Raw genomic sequence first — 23,312 nt, 5'->3', positions numbered from 1 at the left:
AACCTTTTGTGGGAAAAATTGATAAATTAGTGAATTATTAGAACACATACCAATATCTGGATTGAAGATTTCTTCCACAACAAGTTGAAAAAATTCTTTGGAAACACCGCCTTCATCTACCCCTTGCTCTCCTTCAAATTCAACATACAATTGCTTCTTCAAGTCTGCAGGATTTTCCATGGCAATCATCTCTAGCTATATTAAGTGAATAGACACAAGTACTTCATTAGTCAGTCTGTTTACTAGAAGAGTCAATTGAGTATCAAATAATGAAACCAAAACTACGCTCCAAAACTAAGAAAAAAGTAAGAACAAATCACAACAGTAAAATATCAGAAACCAAGAGCAATGCTAAATCACTTTAAGCATGCATTAGAAGTTAAGGATAAACATGGGCAGAAAGTTCCACGGTTCTGATCTGTTAGCCAAGGAAGTGTGTTAGCTTTCTCCATTTCTATTAAGTGCTTATCTAAAATAAATTAGCATTGTGTTGCACAAGATTCACAGAAAACTATGAAAACAAGATTAATGGAATAATTACATTCATCTGACAACAGAAAGAGCCTGCAATCCAATTTACATGTCCAACAATGAATGGTTTTGTGAGAGGATTACATGGATACATTTTCAGAACTTTCATGTGAAAGTTCACAGTGGAAGACAGAAGACAAGCCTTTGACTAGCGGCTGATTTTACATTGAAAATAAAAAGTCAGTAATACTACAGCCAAATCGCTCCCCTTTCCTCTCAACCCTAATGAAGAAGTCTCAAAAATCTATAGCTCTTATTTCTTCAGTGCCTTTAAACAGATCTACTGCACTGCTTCCATGAAGGTGGAAGTTCAGTTAAGGTCAAACAGAAGTTGTGACATTTCACAGCAAAAAAGTTTCACGGCTATATAAAGGCCATTATAAGTCTTTCACTTTTTCCAACAAAAATGCATCCTTTCAGTAAATCAAGAGTTGCCAGCTGCAAAATATTCTTGCATGAGAAATACGCTGCTTAAAAGCATAAATATATTGATTAAACCTGTGCAGCATGATTACATTAAACATAGGTATGTGGCAAACAAAATTCAACAACAGTAAAGAAAGGCACAGATGAACATGTACATTCCACTACCAAGATCATATATTACTGATAAGATTTACTTCTAACTCGGGCAAGCGCAAACAGTACTCACCAGCAGATGCCCTTAACATATCAAAACATTTGTTTTATTTCACTACCCTACCTTGTCCACATACACATCTCAATACATCCTTTACCACCCAGAATTTTACTACAGAAGTTTAAAGGAAAACAGAAATAGAACAGAGAGGATAAAACAGCAATAATAACACCATTAACCCATAAAATGGCACCAACAGTAAGATTTTTTTTTTTTCCTGGTAACTGTCAAGTCAGCCAGCTATGTTTCAAGTGGCACAGCTGGGTTAGATAGGGGCAGACCTAAGGTGGTTAGCATAACAGATTTGAAGACTTTGAAGCTCCTCACGCAAAGGGAGCATGTGAGGAAAGAATTGCACTAACCGGTATTAAAAACTACAATCAAGAAGAGAAAGAATCATAGAATCATTAAGGTTGGAAAAGACCTCTAAGATCATCAAGTCCAACCATCAGCCCAACACTACTGTGCCTATTAAACTAACTCCCAAAGTGCCACGTCTATATGCTTTTCGAACACCTTCAGGGCTGGTGACTCCACCACTTCCATGGGCAGCCTCTTCCAATGCTCGAGAGTAACTCCATAGCATATAAAGCTCTGTTTAAAAAATGAAGGTAGGCCATGAAGATCCCAAAAATAAGAGCAGGCTAATTCAGATTAGCAGATTGAGATGTCCAAATACAACTGAGATTTTTTTAAAAAAACAGAGAAGTAGCTTGCATTTAAGACCTTAAGTGCAGGTTATATAACCTGTGTAATATTTACCACCAGCAATTTACTATTTTGCAAATTTTATGAATTTTGATGAGTTCTGAGAAAGTAAGTATTGCCCCAGCACTTCTTTTGGGACAGCAACCCTTTGTTGTACCATAAACACTCTTTTGTGTCATAGAAATACACTCGTATTAGGGAGAGTGACCACATTTATACATATAAAGCAATTAAAAGAACTATATCAAAATTATTTTTTTGGCTGAAAACTATGCTGCAGTGGCACATGAAAAAGAAAAGCAGCATTAAAAAGGGGAAGGAAGCACTCTTAGTTGAGCAATACTAGCTGGTCAGTATTTTGAGTCAAATTCTGACATTCCTTCAAGTAGCTTCTATAACCAGGACAATGTTGCTAAGCTGCTCAACTGAAGGTTGAGCTGCTCCTTTCAACATCCATATCTCTCCACAGTGACGCTTCACAAGAAAAACTGGAACGCAGGGAAAGCAGCATTAGTTGTGATAGTAGAAAGGCATCAAATTTTAGCAGAACTGCAGGAGTTTTTCTACAGTAAAGCAGCATGAACTTCAGTTTAAAGTTGTTTGGGTTTCATTTTTCTTTAAATAATCAGAGCTATCTCAGTTGTGTCAACACAGATGCTGCTAGATAAACCCAATGTGAACTCCCAACATTTTATACAGAAATTATGCTTTCTGTTACGATGGTTTAACAGGCCAAGCAAATGAAGTCATCACTACATTTTCGAGGGACTTCCCAGAAAGCATGTGTGTAGCACTGTCTGAACCAGTAGCATCAAAAATTGAGTATCTGCGAACTGAAAAGCTGAAAACTGAGAAGTGACTTTATAAAGAATATATTTTGTTGGCTGAAACATGGTATTGTGCCACAGCATAACAGATTGTATGATATACTTTGTTTATAGAACACCACTGTGCTTTCCTGAAATACAAGAATCTTCCATTGAATGACAGAAATATGACAACATCTAGAAGCTTAACATAACACCAGAGTTTGGTTACCTGCTTAAAACTGATACTAACTGCAATAATCTCTATTCCATTAAAACTTATCAAAAAAACCCTCAAGTTCTAGCAACGTAACATAGAAGTTCTCTTTAGGGCAGTGGCAGCTATACTTTCCATGCTGGAAGGCAAAAGTGACACAAATACAAGTAATTTAAGTTTCAAAGTACCAGTGACACATCATTACAAAAATTGGTCACTACATTTTCTGCAATACTGCACATGAAATACTAAACTAACTAAGAAGCATCCTTCCAAGCTGCACTTTACAGTCCATGTATACATCACCACAGGCAGTCAGACATATTCTACACACAATTGGTTGTGTGTACAAACACACCAGTGCTGAGATTTTCAATTGTATACAAACATTGACTTAGTATAGGAGAACCTCAAAGCTCCTGGAATACTTTGCTGCTAATATACTGTAAGAGAATCAGCCTACCGGCTTCAGTTGTCACATTAAGAGCTTTTGCTCATCAATATATTTAGCAGTCATTTACAAGCAGGAGAGGCTTGCTGCCCACCAGCTGTATACATTCCATGTGAAATTTGTCAAAAGTAAGTTTCTAATTTGCAAGCATCAGTCAGACTCTGCTGAAGAAATCCACATTTTCCCTTGCAGAACTCGTGTGTCATAACTCACACCCTGTAAGTTACTGTTACCTGAGAATAAATTCACATACAATCTGGGAAAAAAAACCCCAAACAAACCAGTAAACTCTGAGGAAGGGGATGAAAGAAATAGCTGTTAGGGAATGAAAAGGCTGAAGAGGGGATTTAAGGACAAACTTCCTTTCACTACTACCACATTCAGTTAACATGACTCAGCAGGCTAATATCTCAAAAGAAACCTGTTAGACACAGAAAAGCATGTTTACTCCTTTCAAGAACTGCAAACTCAGCTACCAACTCCCAAATGTAAGGGTTCCTTAAGAACAATGAGACCTAGCATTTTGCTATTTGCAACCTCACCTCTCCACTGACTTTTCAGACTAACATGCATATAAATAAGCATTCAGTAAGTACATAAAAAAGCATGTTTCATTAAGTCCATTTCAATAAAAAAGTAAAATAAGTTCCTGATGTAACTTTCGTACAAGCAATAGTGATGCACGTACAAATAAAATTTCTGCTTAGATATATTTGTTCCAAGGCAAACTGTAATTCTCACAGTAACTGCCTTTAAACAATTTATTGCTTCAAAGGTATTCAAAAAAGGTATTGCTTCAAATCCTCAACAGAAGAAAAAAATCCTATGGTAATTAAAACAACAATAAAAAAACCAACCACTTACCATTGCTCATATTGGTACTAATGAAGCCCAAGAACTGAGCACATGAACACAATGAATTTTAAAAGTTTAAATATTGGTAAGATAAAACGAGCTTGGTGATCACTTAATTAGCTCAACTAATTAGCAGAGAAAGACCTGTACTTAGTCAATTTTCAAGAAAAAATTACACAGGCTGATCAACATATTTTGCTTGAAAAATTATCCAATATTAATAAGGAATACAGAATCATAGAATGGTTTGGGTTGGAAGGGACCATAAAGGTCATCAAGTGCTACTCCCCTGCAGTGAGCAGGGACACCTTAATCTAGATCAGGTTGCTCAGAGCCCTACCCAACCTAAACTTGAATGTTTCTATGGACAGGGCACCTACCACCTCCACGGCCAAACTGTTCCAGTGTTTCACTACCCTCAGTGAAAAAACTGGCTTCCTACTCTCTAGTCTAAACCTTTCCTCTTTTAGTTTAAAACCATTACTCCTTGTCCTACTGCTACAGGCCCTGCTAAGAAGCATTTCCCCATCTTTCCTATAGGTCTCCCTTAAGTACTAGAAGGCTGTAATAAGGTCTCCTCAGAGTCTTCTCTTCTCCAAGCTGAATAACCCCAACTCTCTCGGCCTCTCTTCACAGGGCAGGTGTTCTAGGCCTTTGATCATTTTGGTGGCCCTACTCTGGACCTGCTTCAACAGGTCCATGTCCTTCCTGTGTTGAAGGCTCCAGAGCTGGACGCAGAATTCCAGGTGTGGTCTTATCAGAGCAGAGGGGCAGAATGACCTCACTCAACCATCTGGCAACGCTTCTTTTGATGTAGCCTAGGACACAGCTGGCCTTCATATGAATAAGAAAATCTCATCCTAATTTTAATCAGTACTCCTGAAAATTCTTTTATCATGAAATTATCAGTTATTCAACATATAGACAAAAAAATTGACAGTGGTGGTGCTGTAAAGACACAGGTCTAGTAACATGAGTATGTAATTACTTACAATTCAAAGAAGTCTGCTAGCATTCAAACCCCAGGAGTAAAAAGTGCAATGCAAGGGTAAAGATATAGGAAACCATAATTACTTACCTATAATTTAAGCATGTTTGGAAAAATTTTGTCACTAAACGGATCTAATAATACACTTTTATACTGAAGATTAGTACCATGGCAAGATTTTTCAATAGTTTTCATGAGACCTTCCAAAGTACTGCACTCAAAACTGCAATCATCACTGAAGCAACTCACACATTGTAGTTTTCGCTTAAGTACCATGAGTTTCTGTAGCAGCACTGACAGCATCAAACCTATCTTTGAAACGCAGTTCAAACTTTGACAACAATGAGAGAAAGAGCAAACCCCTTCAAGGATTAGGACATAAGAACAAAGATGTTAATCCAGATCTGTTACAGGCCAATTAGGAAGTGGAAACAAACTGTCCAATTTACAAGGAGGGGGGAATTACTTCACAAGATGTTACAACAGGTACCTCTGTAATAAGAGGTCTCCTGCACTTGGGGCACAACCACCCTATGCAGTGCTACAGACTAGGAGAAGTCTGTCTGGAAAGCTGCCTGGAGGAGAGGGATCTGGGGGTGTTGGTTGACAGTGACTGAACATGAGCCAGCAGTGTGCCCAGGTGGCCAAGAAGGCCAATGGCATCTTGGCTTGTATCAGAAACGGCGTGACCAGCAGGTCCAGGGAGGTTATCCTCCCTCTGTACTCGGCACTGGTGAGACCGCTCCTCGAATCCTGTGTTCAGTTCTGGGCCCCTCACCACAAGAAGGGTGTTGAGGCTCTGGAGCAAGTCCAGAGAAGAGCAACAAAGCTGGTGAGGGGGCTGGAGAACAGGCCTTATGAGGAGCAGCTGAGAGAGCTGGGGTTGTTTAGCCTGGAGAAGAGGAGGCTGAGGGGAGACCTCATTGCTCTCTACAACTACCTGAAAGGAGGTTGTAGAGAGGAGGGTGCTGGCCTCTTCTCCCAAGTGACAGGGGACAGGACAAGAGGAAATGGCCTCAAGCTCCACCAGGGGAGATTTAGGCTGGACATCAGGAAAAAATTCTTCACGAAAGGGTCATTGGGCACTGGCAGAGGCTGCCCAGGGAGGTGGTTGAGTCACCTTCCCTGGAGGTGTTTAAGGCACGGGTGGATGAGGTGCTAAGGGGCATGGTTTAGTGTTTGATAGGAATGGTTGGACTTGATGATCTGGTGGGTCTCTTCCAACCTGGTTATTCTATGATTCTAAGAGAGTGCAATTCCTACAGAGAACAGGCACCCACAGAAGAAAGTGCAAGATGACAGTGTGGAACACTATTTTCCCTATGATACTTCTCTAGCTAATAGCAGACTTGCTGCTTACAGACATCCTGAGATTTGTGCATGGGTCTCACTAAAATGCCTGCAATATCTGTTAGCTTTTGACAGATCTCTCTTACATGACGAGCCACGAGTTCTGGGCAACAATATTCCTAATTTTAAGGCACATTGTGTTGAAAAAAATATACCTTTCCTTATGGTAAGCCTGCTTCCTGATACGATAGGGTGCTACCAATTCAGAAAAACAGTACCTTACATTCAAATTCTCCAAGCCATCTTTTATGCTCAGTCATCCTTTTTACCACTAAAAGGACTTTACAATCTCTCTGAAGAGACTGAATTTTCCCAATGCATTCCTGCTGCACCCTTTCTGATATAAAAATAAGAAACAAATGAAGAGAGAGACATAGGTAAACTACAGTAAACAAGAGACATTGTGTTATTTTATTTGATCCTTCTTAACTTCTAACACTTCCTCAGGAATATTTAAAATCTCCTCCTTGAATACTGATACTTCATATCATCAGTTAAAACATATCAATGATTAAAAGATGACTTCTGTACTCACTACATATTTACCAACACTATTTTCTCATTGTCTCAAAAGAGATACTTTGTTGTATCTTTTTGAAGTGGCACATAGAGCTCCCGTCCTCCAGCTAGGATGGCAATTCTTCATTCTTCCCCATTTTATTGAATATATTTTCTGCTTTGGAGAAATGCCTGGGCTGTGCTTGCTCTCAGTGACTAACACTACAGTTCAGCTCAGACTGAATCATAGAATGTCAGGTTGGAAGGAACCTCAAGGATCATCTGGTCCAACCCTTTAGGTTTTATTATTTACTTCTATAATTTCATTATTTACTTTTTTTTAAATAGAAATTTTTTATTTTCTTCCTTTATTTTCTGTCCCAGAATAAACAGTTTAAAATTCTTACTCTCCTTGAAGCTTTGACAGAGTCAGATCACTATAATTTAGCACATTCTGACAGCTTAAGTTAACAGCCACAAGATGATCCATGGTAACTGCCCATGCATGTACTCATAGACTGCTAGGCTGTGCAAGGGCTGCTACAAGTGCATCACAGTTCGAATTAGCATGTTTGAGTTTAATAAGATTTAAACTACCTAAATTTCCAACAGACCAAGAGTACCCACAGCGCTGACGGCTGCAGCCCTGCTGTAACACAGTACCTACATCACTGCAGCTGTCTGTGAGCTTTCTAAGCAACACCAAACACATTTTTTGTTCTCACAGATTTCAATTTCCTTCCACAAGGAGAAACATGTGGAAGGATACCTTTTCTCATACTTACAACTTTTCCTTCCCATCACAAGTATGAGGAAGATTTGCTTTGTGTTTTTGCATGAAGATGATCAGAGGGCTGGAGCACCTGCCATACCAGGACAGGCTGAGAGAGTTGTGCTCATTCAGCCTAAAGAAGAGAAGGCTCCAAGGAAACCTCATAGCAGCCTTCCAGTACTTAAACAGCGCCTACAGGAAAGGTAGGGAGGGGCTCTGTGTCAGGGACTGCAGGGATAGAATGAGGGGGAATGGTTTTAAGCTGAAATAGAGGAGATTTAGATACAGTATTAAGAAGATTTTTATTTTTTTCCTGTGAGGGTGGTAAGGCACTGCCATAGGTTGCCCAGAGATGTTGTGGAAACCCCATCCCTGAAGGTGTTCAAGGCCAGGCTGGATGAAACTTTGAGCAACCTGATCCAGTGGAAGGTGTCCCTGCCCATGGCAGGCGTGCTGAACTGGATGATCTTCAAGGTCCCTTCTAACCCAAATCATTCTATGAGTCTAAGATTCCTTTCTGCTGGAACTGACATTAAAATGAACACCTCCCTAAAGCTAGTTCTTATCCTCTTTTTAGCTCATGCTCTCCTAATGAGATAGCATTGTCTCTCCCTTTTCCCAGTATTTATGTACCCCAAGGCTGAACAGAGCTTTGAAAATGCAAACAAACTCTCATACAATAATGTGACAAAACATAACTGGATAGAACTAAGTCTGACTGGTAGTGAAATTAAAAAGAGTATTCTTAAATTAGGAAACTGGTATACAGTAGTGCTTAATCTTAGAATAGTGTATTTCTCATTTGCCTAGTATAATAATTAGGCTTACAGACAGAAGCCATTTCTGCACTGCCATTTTAATTTTCCTACTGGTACTGGAGACAAAGGTTTTCCCTGATAAGTCATAGTATCAGCAATTCCCATGAAGCAGCTAAATCATCTGGAAATTCAGAGGTACACACAGAAGAAAGCACGGAATCATTTAGGGCTCTTGCATTTGACCTTCAGTGGCAGTTAAAGAAGTCAAATTTAACAAGAAATAACAGCCGGGTTGAGAGGCAAAGGTGTATTTTCCCCAGGGTCTCTCCAAATACCTTCCTGGGTCTTCAGCAACAGACTTTAAAGCCATGGTTAAATGTAAAATTTTGCAAATGTTGCACTTTTATAACAGAACATAGAAATTAATGAACTTCTGAAAAATAACAGCTTTAAGGAAAAAATAAAGGGAAGAAGAGTCCTAAAATTAATGGACATAGACATGAAAATAATTTACTGTCACATATTCTTTATAGCTTGTATCTTGTATAACTCCCATCTTCCAAAAATGCGTGAAGAAATTGTTTTAAGTTTTACTTTAAGAACCCAGCATATCCAGAAACACGCTGTTCTTACAGTTCTTGGGTACTAGCAGGTCTTACTTCTCTGTTCTTGGTCATACCAGTTTTTGCACCAAATTGCAACAACGCTTAGAGAAGCGAGAGGTTCTACTTATTAGCAGTCATTCCACATACTTTATATCTAGAAGTTCAGCAGCCCACAAGAAAAAAGTACACAACTGAAGGCTTCAATTCCAACTTCCACTTGAAAAACCCTACTATTAGAAGATGATCCAAGACAGTCCAGAGGACAAAGTATCACTCTCATCATTAAAAGCTGTATCAGTGCAGAATCTGTTAATGGGGAATAAGAACTATTTGACACTTTAGAACATCAAAGCTGCAACCACTCTGAGTAGAAGTGGTTCTGCTGAACACAGAAACCTTCAACTGCACACTTCTAATTCAAACTTAATATGGTAAAGTTATTTTGAGTTTCTTCTAGAGGAAATATAGTACATAGCACATTGCACTCAAACTCAGTCCTTTTCAGTTAGTCAAAGTCCACGTAGCTCACACTAGTCAGAGCCAAACCTAAGCTCCATGTTGCTACATGACTTACCCGGACGAGTGCATCATCTATGATGTGATCACGTCTCACTTTAAGTCGCAAATACGGGTTGAGCTGCTGTCCTTGAACTAAGCTGTAGAGCACAGTAATGCGTCTTTCACTGTACATCCGGATTCTATTGTCATAATACAATCCCAGATTCTTGGTAACAGCATTCAATATGAAGGGACAGGTCATAAAAGAGAATTTATTTTCTGTTTCTACTTTGAAGAAAGTGTAGTCTTTGTCCATTTCTAGAACATCATTCAGTGGTTCATTAATAAATTCTTCAAAAGGGATAAGTGGTTTTCTGCAATCTATAGTTTTAACACCAAGTTCAGTTTCCAGTGGGTCCACTCGAGGACCTTTTTTATTTCTTCTTTCCTCACCCAATAGCTCTTGAAGAGTTAATTCACTTGATTCTGGGATGGGTTCTTCATCTTCCTCTTCATTATGATCTGTATCCACATCCCCTCCTACTACATTTGCATAGTAAACCATTTTCAAGCACTTTGAAGCAGCAACAACAGCATCATCATCATTCACTAGGTTACGACTATTGAACTCATTGCTTATAACTTTGTAAGTAATAAGCTGCTGAAATGTTTCCATCATTCTCCGAATTTGGTCTGCTCTGTACTTAGACCACAATCTGACTAGTTTTGCTTGAGCTGCAAGGGGCAGTTTGCTCATTGCTTTGCAAAACAATGGTAAAGCCATTTCCAGATATTCTGGGCTATGAAGATTGCCATTCTCCATAACGATAATAAACAAATTCAGATAGTTAGGATCCCGAGAATACACATTATGGTAAGTCAAGTCACATTCCACATTGGGTGACAAGTACACAAGTGCATTTAAAAAGGCAGTTTCTATTTTTTCATTAGAAAGTAATCTATCATAGACCCGTCTGACTGCTTCAATATCTACAGACACTTCATCTGGGCCTAGCTTTTGGAGGTTGTTATCTCCTTGTGTGTTATCACCTATTCTTGATGACGAAGACGATGATGCACCTGAATCTTCTTCCATAGCAGCAGCTGAACAGGCAGCTTTTTCCTTTTCATCTTCATCTTTGTCTTCATCCTTTCCTTGAAGAGACTTGAGCTCCTCCTTGGTGTGCTGCTTGGCTTTCCGGAAACTCTGTACCAGTGCTTCAGCACTAGAAAACACTCTCCCAATCACCCGGATTAGTGGGGAATAATCCTCTTTCTCTCGACATAGTTCAAGAATTTCATATATCTTGTCTTCCGTTAGAAAAGTCACATCTATAAGATAAAATATTAATTTTATCAAGACATAAATTAAAAAGATAAAAGACTTCTGATTTTCTCAAGAAATCTGTTCATCAGATCATTAACATTGAAAAAAACCAGTGTCAGTGCCAGATAAATTCAAGACAGATACTTTATAATTTCATCAACATGAGGAAACATGATTTTGTTGACTGATTTAATAAAATATTTTACTTATGGATGCTGAACAGAGAACACACTCAAAGGTAAAACTCTTTTGAAGCCAATCAAGCACATTTGGTAGTATTGCACCATCTAAACAAGAGCAACTTAATCAATCAGTAAGATGTTTAAAAGACTATGAATAAGACTCTGACCATACAGTCTTCCTGTAAATCTGCACAGTTAATGAGCAAATCATTAAACTATACAAACTAATCTTTATCCCCCCCTCTTTCTTCAAACTTAGCACATGCGTATGGACTTCATACAATTTCTCCCTTAAAAACAGATCTGAAGATTTGATAATTTTTTTTGTATATTAACAGGAATATAAGATTTTCTAGTTCTGCTTTTAATGCTTTCTGCCTCTGTTTTTATATTAAACCAACACCTGAAAATTACCCCCAAACACCACAATACATGCTCAGAAGTTTATGCTGCCTTCTAAATTATACACACAGTTGGGCACGTGGGTTCCTTCTTTGTACATTAATACCTTGCTGAGATAAACTACTTGAGTATACTCATCAACATGCTCTTCAGATGAACAAGATGGTTTATACACATCATCTGCGTGGGCTCCAAATATCAGTTTCTTCCCTCTCCCCCCAGAAAACCTGCATATGAAATAAGTCTTTTGGTGGTCCATTTGTTATTTGAAATCTTCCTTTCTTTTTAGGAAAGAAAGAGAAAACAATATTTATAGCTTTCTATACTACTTCCCAAACATAACCCACAGATACTTTCACATGAAGTGATGATTCAGAGTAGGATTATTCTGAACCAATGTTCTAGCTTAAGCAGGCTCTTCTAAACTGACAGAGAATTTACAATTAAAACCGGATCTGTTAAATAGCATTTCTGGAGATCTAAAAACCTCACATCACAGCACTATAGTCACCAGCCATGCTAGAACAATCACCTCTGCAGAAAGAAGTGTATCATTTTAATAGTGAGTTTTATGTTGCAGTATTTTAAAATGTGATTGCCTACACTAACATCCATTACAGGTAGTCATTAAATTAAAAATACAACTAAATGATGCAAAGACAGACAATCTATTGAGTTTCTGAGAGCCTCAAGTCATTCTCAGGGCACATACAACACAGGAAAAATTAAGCTTATGTCACTCTTCTGAGATGGGAGTTCCAACCAATCTGAAGATGGTGAAAAAGCTTCAGAACTAAAATGTCCTGTCAAGAACAACAAAACTGAAAATATCACTAAAGGATTCAAGCTTAGTGCAACATCTCTTATTTTTATCTGTTGCAGTACATGCTTAAGAAGCAAATTCACCTAAAAGAAATTAAACTGCTGATGCAGATGCCGTTCCATGCCATAACTCATCAAAATGAGGACCAGAGCCTCAAATTCACCAACTCTGGATTACAGAGGTTATTTATAGCATAAAAATCATCAGCAAAGTAAACAATTCAACTATGTAACACATTTCAGATTTCCATATTTAAAACAGGTATTTCCAGGTTTTAGTATTTGCGGGTCTGCCCCATTTTTACTTTACAGCAGTTAGAATAGCTGGAGAAAAACAAATGTAAGTGAACCTTTCTTCTAACTCAAGTCAGTTTTAGCTGACTTGTGTCTAAGTACGTGAGCTTTTACCTGCCTTCTCTCATCCTTTCTATTACAACTAACTACCCGGCATCTCTTCTCAGACCTCCTTTTATCAGTAACAATCCATGACAAATCTGTACACGAAGTCAAGCTTTAAGAGTGATCCTTGACTGTAAAAAAAGACTGCATGTGATCTATTTATTTCCCTATATAGGAAACGTATTTCCTAGACAAAACACTCCCAAAGTAGCAAATTTATTAACTATATTTTCATTATACCTTGCAGAACCTTTGCTATGATTGTGTGCTCACTGCCTGTTCACTGACCTTCTCTGTCCCCAGTTTAATGTTTTGGTGATCGAACTTGAAAATAGCTTCCCAGGAAATTATAACATTGATTTTGAAATGGCTCTCTCTATAGGGCTGAGTTTGTAATCCATGCTTTTTACATATCTGCAATTTCCCCGTTTCCTTCCTCCTTCTGGACTGCCACCTAGGATATTATTGAGATGCTGACAATAGTACCAGATTCATTTTTCCCCCAAGGGTAACAGTCTTAGGGCTTTGCACTACAGAAAAATAAATTTATTCATTCTAAAGGGCATTTATTTCAATTTATTTAGAACTTTAAATCCTATGTCAAGCATCGAAGCAAGCCGCACATCCTTGTCCTTGGCTTTCTTAAACTGCAGTTTTCGCAGTAACTGTTGCTGCAGACAGATCTTAAAATATTTCAGAGTGCTAGACCTTTGACATCACGCAATATCAAAGGTAACTAAGAGTCTCAGATGGACTTTAAGGACTCATTAATGCTCTCTGTCCATATAGCTACACAAGACAGGTCAATACTTGTGATGCTGCAATATATGAAGTCAAAGACAGAAAGAGTCACTGCTTTCCAGACTGTAAGGAAATAGGTGGAGACGACTTAGGTATCTGTCTTGGGGAGAGAGGACAACAGGACTGCGGAGAAGGAAGAAAATCATACGTATGCACACCTCCATTAAAAATACACAAAACTAAGAGATGAATCATAAAACCAACCTCATACCGGGCCTTCTTGCCCTCCTAAAACCACGCTGGCTCCCCTCCCTACTGTCTCCCGCTTTGCTTACGTAGATCATAAATAATTATTGCATTAGATAAACAACAAACTGACACAGCTATTGACTGGAGCATCTTTGGTTCCTTTTAACACAGTGCTATGTTTTATTGCTGATTCTGTAGGCCTTACTTCTTTGCTGTAAACAGTTTCACCTTCTTTAGCTAAAACTAATGAAACTGAACCTCTGTGTTTATACCACTTACTGCAATGATACTTAAAAAGGCCTACTCAGAGGTTAATGGTTTTAATTTCATTTAGCTTATGACTTCTGTTTGCATGACAGGTTTCTGACAACTAAAATTATTCTTATAGTACATATTCACTATTCCACGCAGTTTGAAAAGCTAAATAGAAATCAGAAAAGACATGGAACAGTATTTCATTTTCATATGATGGCTTAGAGATCACTCTGGTTAAGCTTTTTTTAGCTTGGTACGTATATTGCCTATCATCCACAGTATTATTTTTGTTCATCTATTAAGTTTCTTAACACAGAACCTGGCATTGGTTAAAGTGTAACTTTTATAACTCATTAACTACAGGAGAACTATGAAACTAGCAAAACTAGAGCAGTCATACAACAGCACTTAAAAGAAAATCCTGTCCGTATTTGCAAATACAGTAATCACAGAAGGCAACACAGATTTTAACAGAGGTTAAAAGATACAGATTTGAATCAGTGTTCCGCATTATTCCAGTAATTTTTTCAAAATCCATAGTGAAATATTTTACTGCCAAATATTGTATTTTACTGAAGAAGTCAGCAGAATACCACCACAGTGAATTCTGTATGGTTATACTCATGCATATTAAATGCGTTTTATTTCAGTAAAATTCTAAAATAACATCTTACCTTTAAAATCATCTCTTGGGCCTTGCATTTCCTTCTTGTTCATTTTTCTGTCAGTGCAGGAATTGTTATGGGCACCTTTGGAATTGTTTTCTAGGTAAGCTGAGCTCGTTCCTTTCTTGGAGGGATGAGGATCACAGAGTTTTGCATTAATCTTATAAAGCTCGAGGGCCTTAATGGCTGCTGCATTGTTATCCATACGGAGAAAAGTTGGACAGGAAGCACAAAATTCATTCGTGCAGGCTTCATTTCCACAGCCCTCAGTTAACTGGTGGTAGTAGCGCTCTATTAGATGCTTTGCAGCTGCTCGCTTCCTGTAGCAAACATTCAAACAGTAAGTACAAGGATTAGTACAGCTTTCACATACAAAGCTCATTCAAAGGCATCAGCAAGGCAGAGATTAGTCAGGCACTGAAACACAAGATTTCTGTATCAGAGAGGACACATCAGGAGATTTTTTTAAATGTGGGATTCTCATCTTTACAGATGCAAACATATTAAACACATAATTTGATTTGTGGATGTTATGTACATGAAAGGCAATTCCTGTTTATGTACAGTTTCCAGCTTTACATTCTAGTGTTATAGTGGACACAATCTTGTTCAGTTCTGAACAATCTCAGTTGTCACTGAAAAAAAAAGAGCAATTTAGATGCAAAGCAAGGCTGCAAATGAAACAGAATTGGATCTCGTACAGGTGATGAGATCTGATGTATAGTACTGAGGTATGGTTGCCACTTACAGAGGGAAAAGGCATGAAATAAAAATGATGCGGGCATTTATTTAGTAATACTATCAACAGGAAATAAATCCTTCAAAAATTTAAACCATTTAAAAAAAAACAAACAGGATTCCAGATGATTAATTTATCTGGTATCTAGTCTATTAAACCCACAGGAAAACCATTCCTTGGTTAATTATACAGATGACAAAATCATGATTAATGATGAGCTCAAGGTTCAATCTCTCTCTCCTTAGCTTAATAAGGTATATGGCTCAGTACTATATATACATACACAAGAAAATTTAACTGGCCAATTAATGAAGTCAGACTTTTACAGAAACATGCAAATGGTAAAGAAATCACTGAAAAGCTGCAGGTAACTGGGACAGAAGCTGCATGTAGCACAAAGAGCACCATATTTCATCACATTTTGGAAAGAAATCCCCAAACCTTCCCTTCATTTAAGAAAACGAGTTATTAATGAAAAATGTAAACTACACAACATTTCAAACACTTTGGTCAGGTGTAACATGCAGGTGTTTCACCTAACTTTAGAGATATAGTGCTATAAAGATTAGGTCATGGGAAGCAAGATATTCATCAGAAACTGTGATACTGACTTAAAGTTGCCTTTTCAGATGCACACACAGACTTTGCACAGAACAAGTGCTTGAGAACTGAAGTTCTAGACCCACTGGTACCACTTCGCACTTGCTGCACCTAGCTGGTTAATTATCAGAGTTTCAATGCAGCTGCTTCAGAAGGAAAAATGTCCTCAAGTTCTGAAAAAAATTACTGAGGTGTACATTATTTGGCAATAACACTTTTGCTCCTTCCCTTCCGCCTGTAAAGATTCTAGAGAAGAAAATATTTCTTACAAAGCAAACATTTGCCTCAATGTCTACCTGACCTGCCGAATGTCCCAGTTCCAAGACAAGACTGAAGAAAAAGGTTTCCCTGGCACCTCGAGACGGAGGTGGAAGACCATTAAAAAAAAAAAAAAAAGCAGTACTAGCAATACCATCAAAATCACTACTGTATAAACAGGGAACAGCTGTATTCTGACCCATGGAAAGACTTCTAGCCTCTCCAATGTTTATTTGTGGACTTAAGAAAACTTGCCTCTCCCCATTTACATATAAACTTTTTTGATCATTCATACTTCAGCTTTTCGTATAGAGGCTTTTAAACATCTTGAAACTCAGACATTTTTAATATATCTTAGACTAGTATACAATTTCACAGACATCTGTTTCTGAATGCTAACATTTTATGCTTTGATCATTCTTGACTTTCAATTATTCCAGACCTTCAGATTTAGAGTGTGAAATATTGTCATTTGTAATCAGATAAATATATCATGTGAAAGTCTCTTTCTTAATACTGAACTGTTACACCTGAGCTACGGCCACCTGTCTTGCCAACTGCTCCTCATTTACTCCTCCTTGCATCTCTCCTATGCATTATCTTCATGCCCTCATGAAAGCTCTTTCCTACTCAAGTTGAATTTTACTGTTACCTTGACCTTTCCCCCGTCTCTCACTGACCACATTTTCCACAGTGCATACAAAACAGTGTTTACTTCATATACACACTATCACATTTAACTTTATTCATCTTCATCACACTTTCCTTCCATTTTATTTCTCTATCAGTCTACATGTACATCAAGTTTTTTTGCCGTAAGTTACATATTTTCTGAATAGTATACCTACAAATGTTATATGGATTATTTTTAAACAGCTGTTATAAGTGTTTAAAAAATGTTAGGAAAGTGTGTATATATTTATACATACCTAAAGCTGCTGGAGTTTTTATTCAGACGAAATGTATTGTAAGAAGCTGACCAATTCCCTAGGAAGAGCTAACATTTTCAAACTGGAGACATTATTATGCCTTAAACAGGCATGCACACATCTGTCATACATAACATCCAATCTGCATCAAGTTATTTCAATGTATAAACACTGGCATATTCACAACACATTTTATCATATTAAGCACTCCACTGTAATCAGGTTGTCTGCTAGGTGTCAGGAGACAAAAGTTAAGCTTAGACTTGTCTCTAACTTCTTCTAACTGCTGAGATACTCAAGTTTTGGGGTTTTTGTTTGGGTCTTTTTCGTATGTTTTTTCTACATTTTTAACTTCCAATTACTTCCCAGTCTGTGATAAGCCTACAATAATGCTGTTTGTACAAACATTTTCATTTTGACCCATGGCCACAGACTCACTGACTCAAATTCCGTGAAATTCTATCAGAGATGAAGGGTTTGAATGAAATGTGGATTTTATTTTTTATTTATTTATTTTAAAAAAATCAACTATGGATGCAAACAAAACAATGTTCAACAGTACTAGAACACATCGGTATTACAATTTCCCCCCACCTCTCCCTGGCGGCTATTCCTCAGACTTTTGACACGATCTCAGATGAATTATTTAAGTAAATAAGTGGAGCCTTAAAATGAGGACACATACCTTACAAGGTCAAACAGAATTTACTGAGCCTGCCACACAAGCTGCCCTTACTGAGGTCCATCCTTTACAGAGAATGCAGTTCTGAATAAGCCAATGCGTGATTTTACAGAAAGGTAAGATATTCCACACCACATTGCCTTTGGGGTACTTGAGGGATTACTGTCACCGTCCAATGCAAACAGCCCACATTACTATACTACTCAGAAAAAAAAATGTAGCGTCCCTTCTCTGTTCTCCAGAGATGAAAACTTAATCTCTTTCTACCCTGCTCATTTAGCATGTAGAAAACTTAAGTTCTTAACCTGAGGCATTGAAACTGGTTCATCAAGAGAGGTAACACAAAGCCCCTCTCTATTCTTAGCTCAGGGTGTACACAAGTCTGCAGTTCCCTTTAAATTACTTTACACGGATCTAGAGAAGAGTAACTGGTCCCTTATAAACTCAATGACTACTTTTTACTGTACTTCAGCACACAGACACCTTTTCTAGTGTAGCTAAGGCTACAGTGACTGACCTTCATATAAGCTTCCAAAGACTCACACTGTTGTTGCAGGCTCAAGTACGAAACTGCACTCGTGTGGTTGCAGTTGTAAACATTCCACAGATGCATCCTTAAGCCTTAAGGGTAACCTCCCACACAGTAGGCCTTATATAATCTCCTCAAGCAATACTTGCTACTTCAGTGAGGGGGAGAGGTACCTAAAATAGACTTCTTCCTTCTCCCAAGTCCAACAATTCCACAAGCACATTTTTCTGTTTTAAAAAAATTTAGTATTCACCGACTTACTTTTGTAGTACTTAAAGAGAAAAGAATGTCTTCAGAATTTTTAATTGTTCTTTTACTAATAAAAGCCAGATAATAAGCACTTTGCATTTGTAATTAAAATGCTGCTAAAATTGTGGAGTATCACTAGAAATGTGCACCATTGAGCCTCTACCTTTCTAGATACGTTTAGAAGTTCCTATGTTACAACACCTAATTTGAACTTCACAAATATCTTTAACAAAATACAGAGAAATGCTACATAAAGGAAACTTCTGTGACAGAGAAAAAACAGATGTTTAAATGTTTAAGTAATTTTAGACAAAAATGAAGCAAACAATTCTTTGGAGAAAAGAATTTCTATCCAAATTTCAAAACTTGCCTGAAATTTAAAAAGATATGAAAAATGGGACATTTCTGCTTTAAGCTTATCTACACTTTAGAAATACGTATGAAGTTTTCATACTTGTCTGGAAATAGCAGTATGAAATTACATAAACCTGAACAGTTTCTCCTTGGAACACAACAACTTTTATGTTATTTCTACTCAGAAGTCTCACACTGCTCCAAGATGGTAATTTTAGTAAGTGGAAATATACAACGGCCTGTTGTAACAAAACTATTAGGAATTCAGAAGTACCAAAGTATTTGTAGGCTGTTTTCTTTCTTAACATGAAATACTAACAAAAGTATTAATGTTCATGGAAACCAGAGGAAAATTTATGCTTGTCTTTTGGATAGGGGAAAAAAACCCAAACAACCCAGGGAACAACTTTTTAGTACTAATAGCAAGACAACTTTCAGAATATGCCTTAACAGACAGGAGCATAATGAGACCGGCAACAATTATAGTACACTCTGGAAATAAGATGACCAGCAGATCAAAACCTTTTAAAAGTGTGAGTAATGGACAGACATCTTTGTGAAGTTAAATACTACTTTGTGAAAGTTTCAGTTTCAGACTTTGCACATTGGTTTCCTGCTTCTGTTTAGTTAGAGTAAGAACAGCAGTGCTAGAGAAGACAAGCTTCCAGCAAAAGCAACTGCCTAGCACAGACCCTTTAGAAGTGGCCTGCATACCTAACTGTCAAAGGCTTCACCCAGAGCTGGAGCTGAGCCCTCAGTGTTGTCACACCTCTATCCTGCCTTGGCCACTGGCACCCCAGCAAAAGCACATCTGCAAATACTGGCTTCATCCGAGGGACCTCCCTCCCTGCCACCTACACTAAATCCACTGTGCCTCCAGGAACATCTTGTGCTGACAGTCAGGCACAGCACTTCCTCAGGAAGGGCGAACCTGAGAACAGAAGAGTTGTCCTGGCTTCACGGAGCAATGCAGAAAGACAGCTAGAGAGAGGGGTCAAGAACACGGTCAGCATGTATCTCTTAATCTTGTCTCACAGACAAATTACCTTGCTGCACTCCTATTAGAAACACATCCTTCATCACTGCCCTTTCCTCTTCAAGTTATTAGCTCCAAGACTCCAGAGAATGTCATTCCACAGAGCAGCTGGTTTCATATCCTGGTTCCTATCTGTCCTTCTTAAGAACGCATGGAGTGCGCTGTCACCTATGCAATCCCTCCAACATCCAATTAGCCAAAAAAAATGAGATATAAATAATGCATCAATTTTACCCTGGCTTTTCAACCCAAGCGATTTCAGGACAAATCCTCATCCTCCACCCTCACATTACAGGCCTGAATCTATCAAATAACTGACCATGGGGAAACAATTGTTAAGTAACTATTGTAAGCAATCAACATATGTAAATGGTAATGACTGTAGGCATACTTGACTGTTCTAAACACTATGCTCACGTTTACAGAATCAGTACCTTCTGAAAAGGTATGGAGAAACACAGCCTTCACAAAAACCCCCTTACAATTTATACACTGCGTTCTGATCAGCAGCCCAGCCAAAGCAAGGAGATTAATACTATCACTGCAGTATGATCTTAAAAGATACATAAAGCACCTAGGAGACATCACCTCCAATTGTCTACTTCTAGACCACTGGAGTGTTTAAGTAGAAGGCAAAATATAAGCAACAAACTATTCCAGACAAAAATACTGATATTGGAAGAAAACTGACCATTGCGACATGTAAGACTGATCCACAGAGAACAGACCTAAATGCTGATCAACCCTGTGCTCTCTTTGGACAACTTGAGGAAAAGAGGCCGAATACAGGAAAGGGACAATCACACAACTCTGCTTTCAAGTTATTAGAAACTCCACAACACCTTTTTAAAGTTAGGTTTCTGTGGTAGCATTCTTTCACTATACCTTCATTCTGCACGACACTGTCCAAGAAAGATGTCCATAATCGTGCAAAAATTAAGTGTAAATAACATCGATCATAGGACTTAAACTGGAAACTCGGGTGTTTAAGAACAGTTTGCCATTCCTGGATAAGACAGTTCCAGAGAAAAATGCCTCGTCTTTAAGCTTTCTTTTTGCTTAATTTTAACTGTTAAATTCACAGCATCTTCCAAGCTCCATGGGAACAAAGGCCTGATTCAGTCATATTTTTCTAGCGCAAAATCTGGAATTCCTTTTCTTTCAAAAAATTATAAATTTCAGTCAACTTATCTTACTGCACTTTTGCTCTTGGAAACAAAGGTAACCAGACCCTTAATTTAACTGAAGCAATTGCTAAATTTAAGAAGGTAATAATTCTTGAGTAGAGTCAATGCAGTGTTATTAACTGATGAAGTTTCCTCAAGGGACTGACTGCCTGGCTAAACGATGCCTAGTGAGAGGCTCTGAAAAGACATTTTTTAATTCATCCTAGACAGATAACAATATTACAAGCAGCAAGGGTGCAGGTACACATAAATATATTATGTAGATCTTTTCCTTCCCAAAACGGCAATAAAATAAGCAGCAAGTGCCACAAAAATACCTATATGTAGCAAGGCTTGATACAGAGGCCCTGATGAGCATATCCCCGCAGTTACGTTATGCGAATCCACCTGTGTTTTCAGCTATGAGGAAAGAAATTTAAGGCATTCTGTGTCTAGAAAGCACTAGGATATCATCTTAAAGTATGCATCATGAAACACTAATATTTATACAGTTACTGTATATATTTCCAATGGTTGTGACTTTTTTTTTCTGGCATCTTTTGAGGCTGCTGAATTTTTATTTTGCCTCTCTTACAAGGGAAAAAAGCCAGCAATTAAATCTACTCCAATGCGAGATGACTACATATCAAACGTAACTGTAACAACACTAAATGGGGGTGTTCAATGAACTCAAGAGAGAGGGAAGTTTCAGAATTACAAAGCATCTCATCCTCAAAACCAGAAAGAGATGAACGCACAGGAACCCATTGTATCAGAATATGCAAACCTTGGCCTTGATAAACGGCAATGTACAATACAATGAGTGGAGACAGATGAACTGATAAGTTATTGTTAAAGTAAACAATTAAAAACTATGTAATTTAGGGCTAAAGAGGTTTTAAGAAAGTTATACTACTAGGAAGCCGAAAATTAATGCAGATCTGTGACAGGACCAGACAGGAGAAAACATTGATCCTTAAAATTCAAGGACTTGAAATGAATGGTAAGGAAAAAAAGACTCCTAACTCTGAGCACTAAGATGTTCATCACACATACAGCCAGAATTAAAAAACTTGGTAATTTAAAAAGAATTTCAAGACTTATCCATGGAAGAATTTGCTGCCTGAAAGTCTGAAGGAGTCAATATTTCTTTAATTTATTTTAATTCATACATGTGAAACATATGGGATTATGCTCTTGGTATAAAGCTTTGCAATGCAAAGAAACAAATAAAGCAATTATATCAGCCAACCAGAGCAAAAAACCAAACAAACTTGAACATTCACTGTGCAAATAGTGAAACACTTGTGTAAGCCCTTGCATCTACTAATGAATTACAGGCATGCGAATAACATAGTAACTGTTTTAGCTACACAGCAGGCTTTCAGGTCACATTGTATTACCCAGCCTGCCATTCCACCTTATGTGGCAAGAGCAACTACGCAGCTGGATTGCAGAAATTCTCTGTAATAGGTAATGTATACATCACATTGTGACACAGTTTTAAAAAATTTAGTTTTGCAAGTATACTGTGCATTAATACTGTATAAGTACTACTCAAGTATTTGAACCCCTACAGCCTGACTTACATCTATATTAGATACCTGAAAACCTACACAATCAAAGCTGATCATCATTTTGCACAAAAAACCCACTCAGCTTTCACACAGAAAAGCTTGCTACTGTACATTACTTTTTCAGGTTCAGTTTTAAGAAGGATAAAACACACAGAAAAATCTTTCAAACGGCTAGAAGGAAAAATAGTTGTACTGCCTTTTCTTTTTGATTTATCATAGGCCCTTACACAGTCTTTGCTTCCCAATCAGTCAAGATCCTCCTTTCTAAAATCTTCTCCTTAAATGTGCAGAAAGCAGCAGTCCAACTGACAATATCCAAAGAAGACTACAGCCAGTATACAGTCTGATTTCCTGTTTGAATAGGTCAGGGAAACAAAAGAACACAACTCAACTTGCTGCAGAAACAATAAAACACAACACAGCAGGGGCTGCTACTGGAGCAGGAGAAGAGCGTATGGCAGAGGTTTTGTGCTG

At 37.9% G+C, this 23,312-nt stretch overlaps 1 protein-coding gene across 6 annotated transcripts in view; it reads right to left on the bottom strand.

The window, feature by feature from the left end:
- UBE3A (ubiquitin protein ligase E3A) overlaps nucleotides 1-23,312 on the bottom strand; it is a 54,985-nt gene that overhangs the window by 9,347 nt on the left and 22,326 nt on the right. For all 6 annotated transcript variants that reach the window (XM_069876243.1, XM_069876269.1, XM_069876254.1 and 3 more), the window contains 3 exons: nucleotides 14,729-15,039; nucleotides 9,754-11,009; nucleotides 51-195 (listed from right to left, as the gene is read on the bottom strand). In XM_069876243.1, the coding sequence (XP_069732344.1) occupies nucleotides 51-195; nucleotides 9,754-11,009; nucleotides 14,729-15,039 (1,712 nt within the window). The remainder of the gene's footprint in view (nucleotides 1-50; nucleotides 196-9,753; nucleotides 11,010-14,728; nucleotides 15,040-23,312) is intronic.

This window comes from Phaenicophaeus curvirostris, chromosome 1 (genome assembly GCF_032191515.1).
Source record: "Phaenicophaeus curvirostris isolate KB17595 chromosome 1, BPBGC_Pcur_1.0, whole genome shotgun sequence".
Classification (NCBI taxonomy): domain Eukaryota; kingdom Metazoa; phylum Chordata; class Aves; order Cuculiformes; family Cuculidae; genus Phaenicophaeus; species Phaenicophaeus curvirostris.
This window is presented reverse-complemented; position numbering and strand designations above follow the sequence as displayed.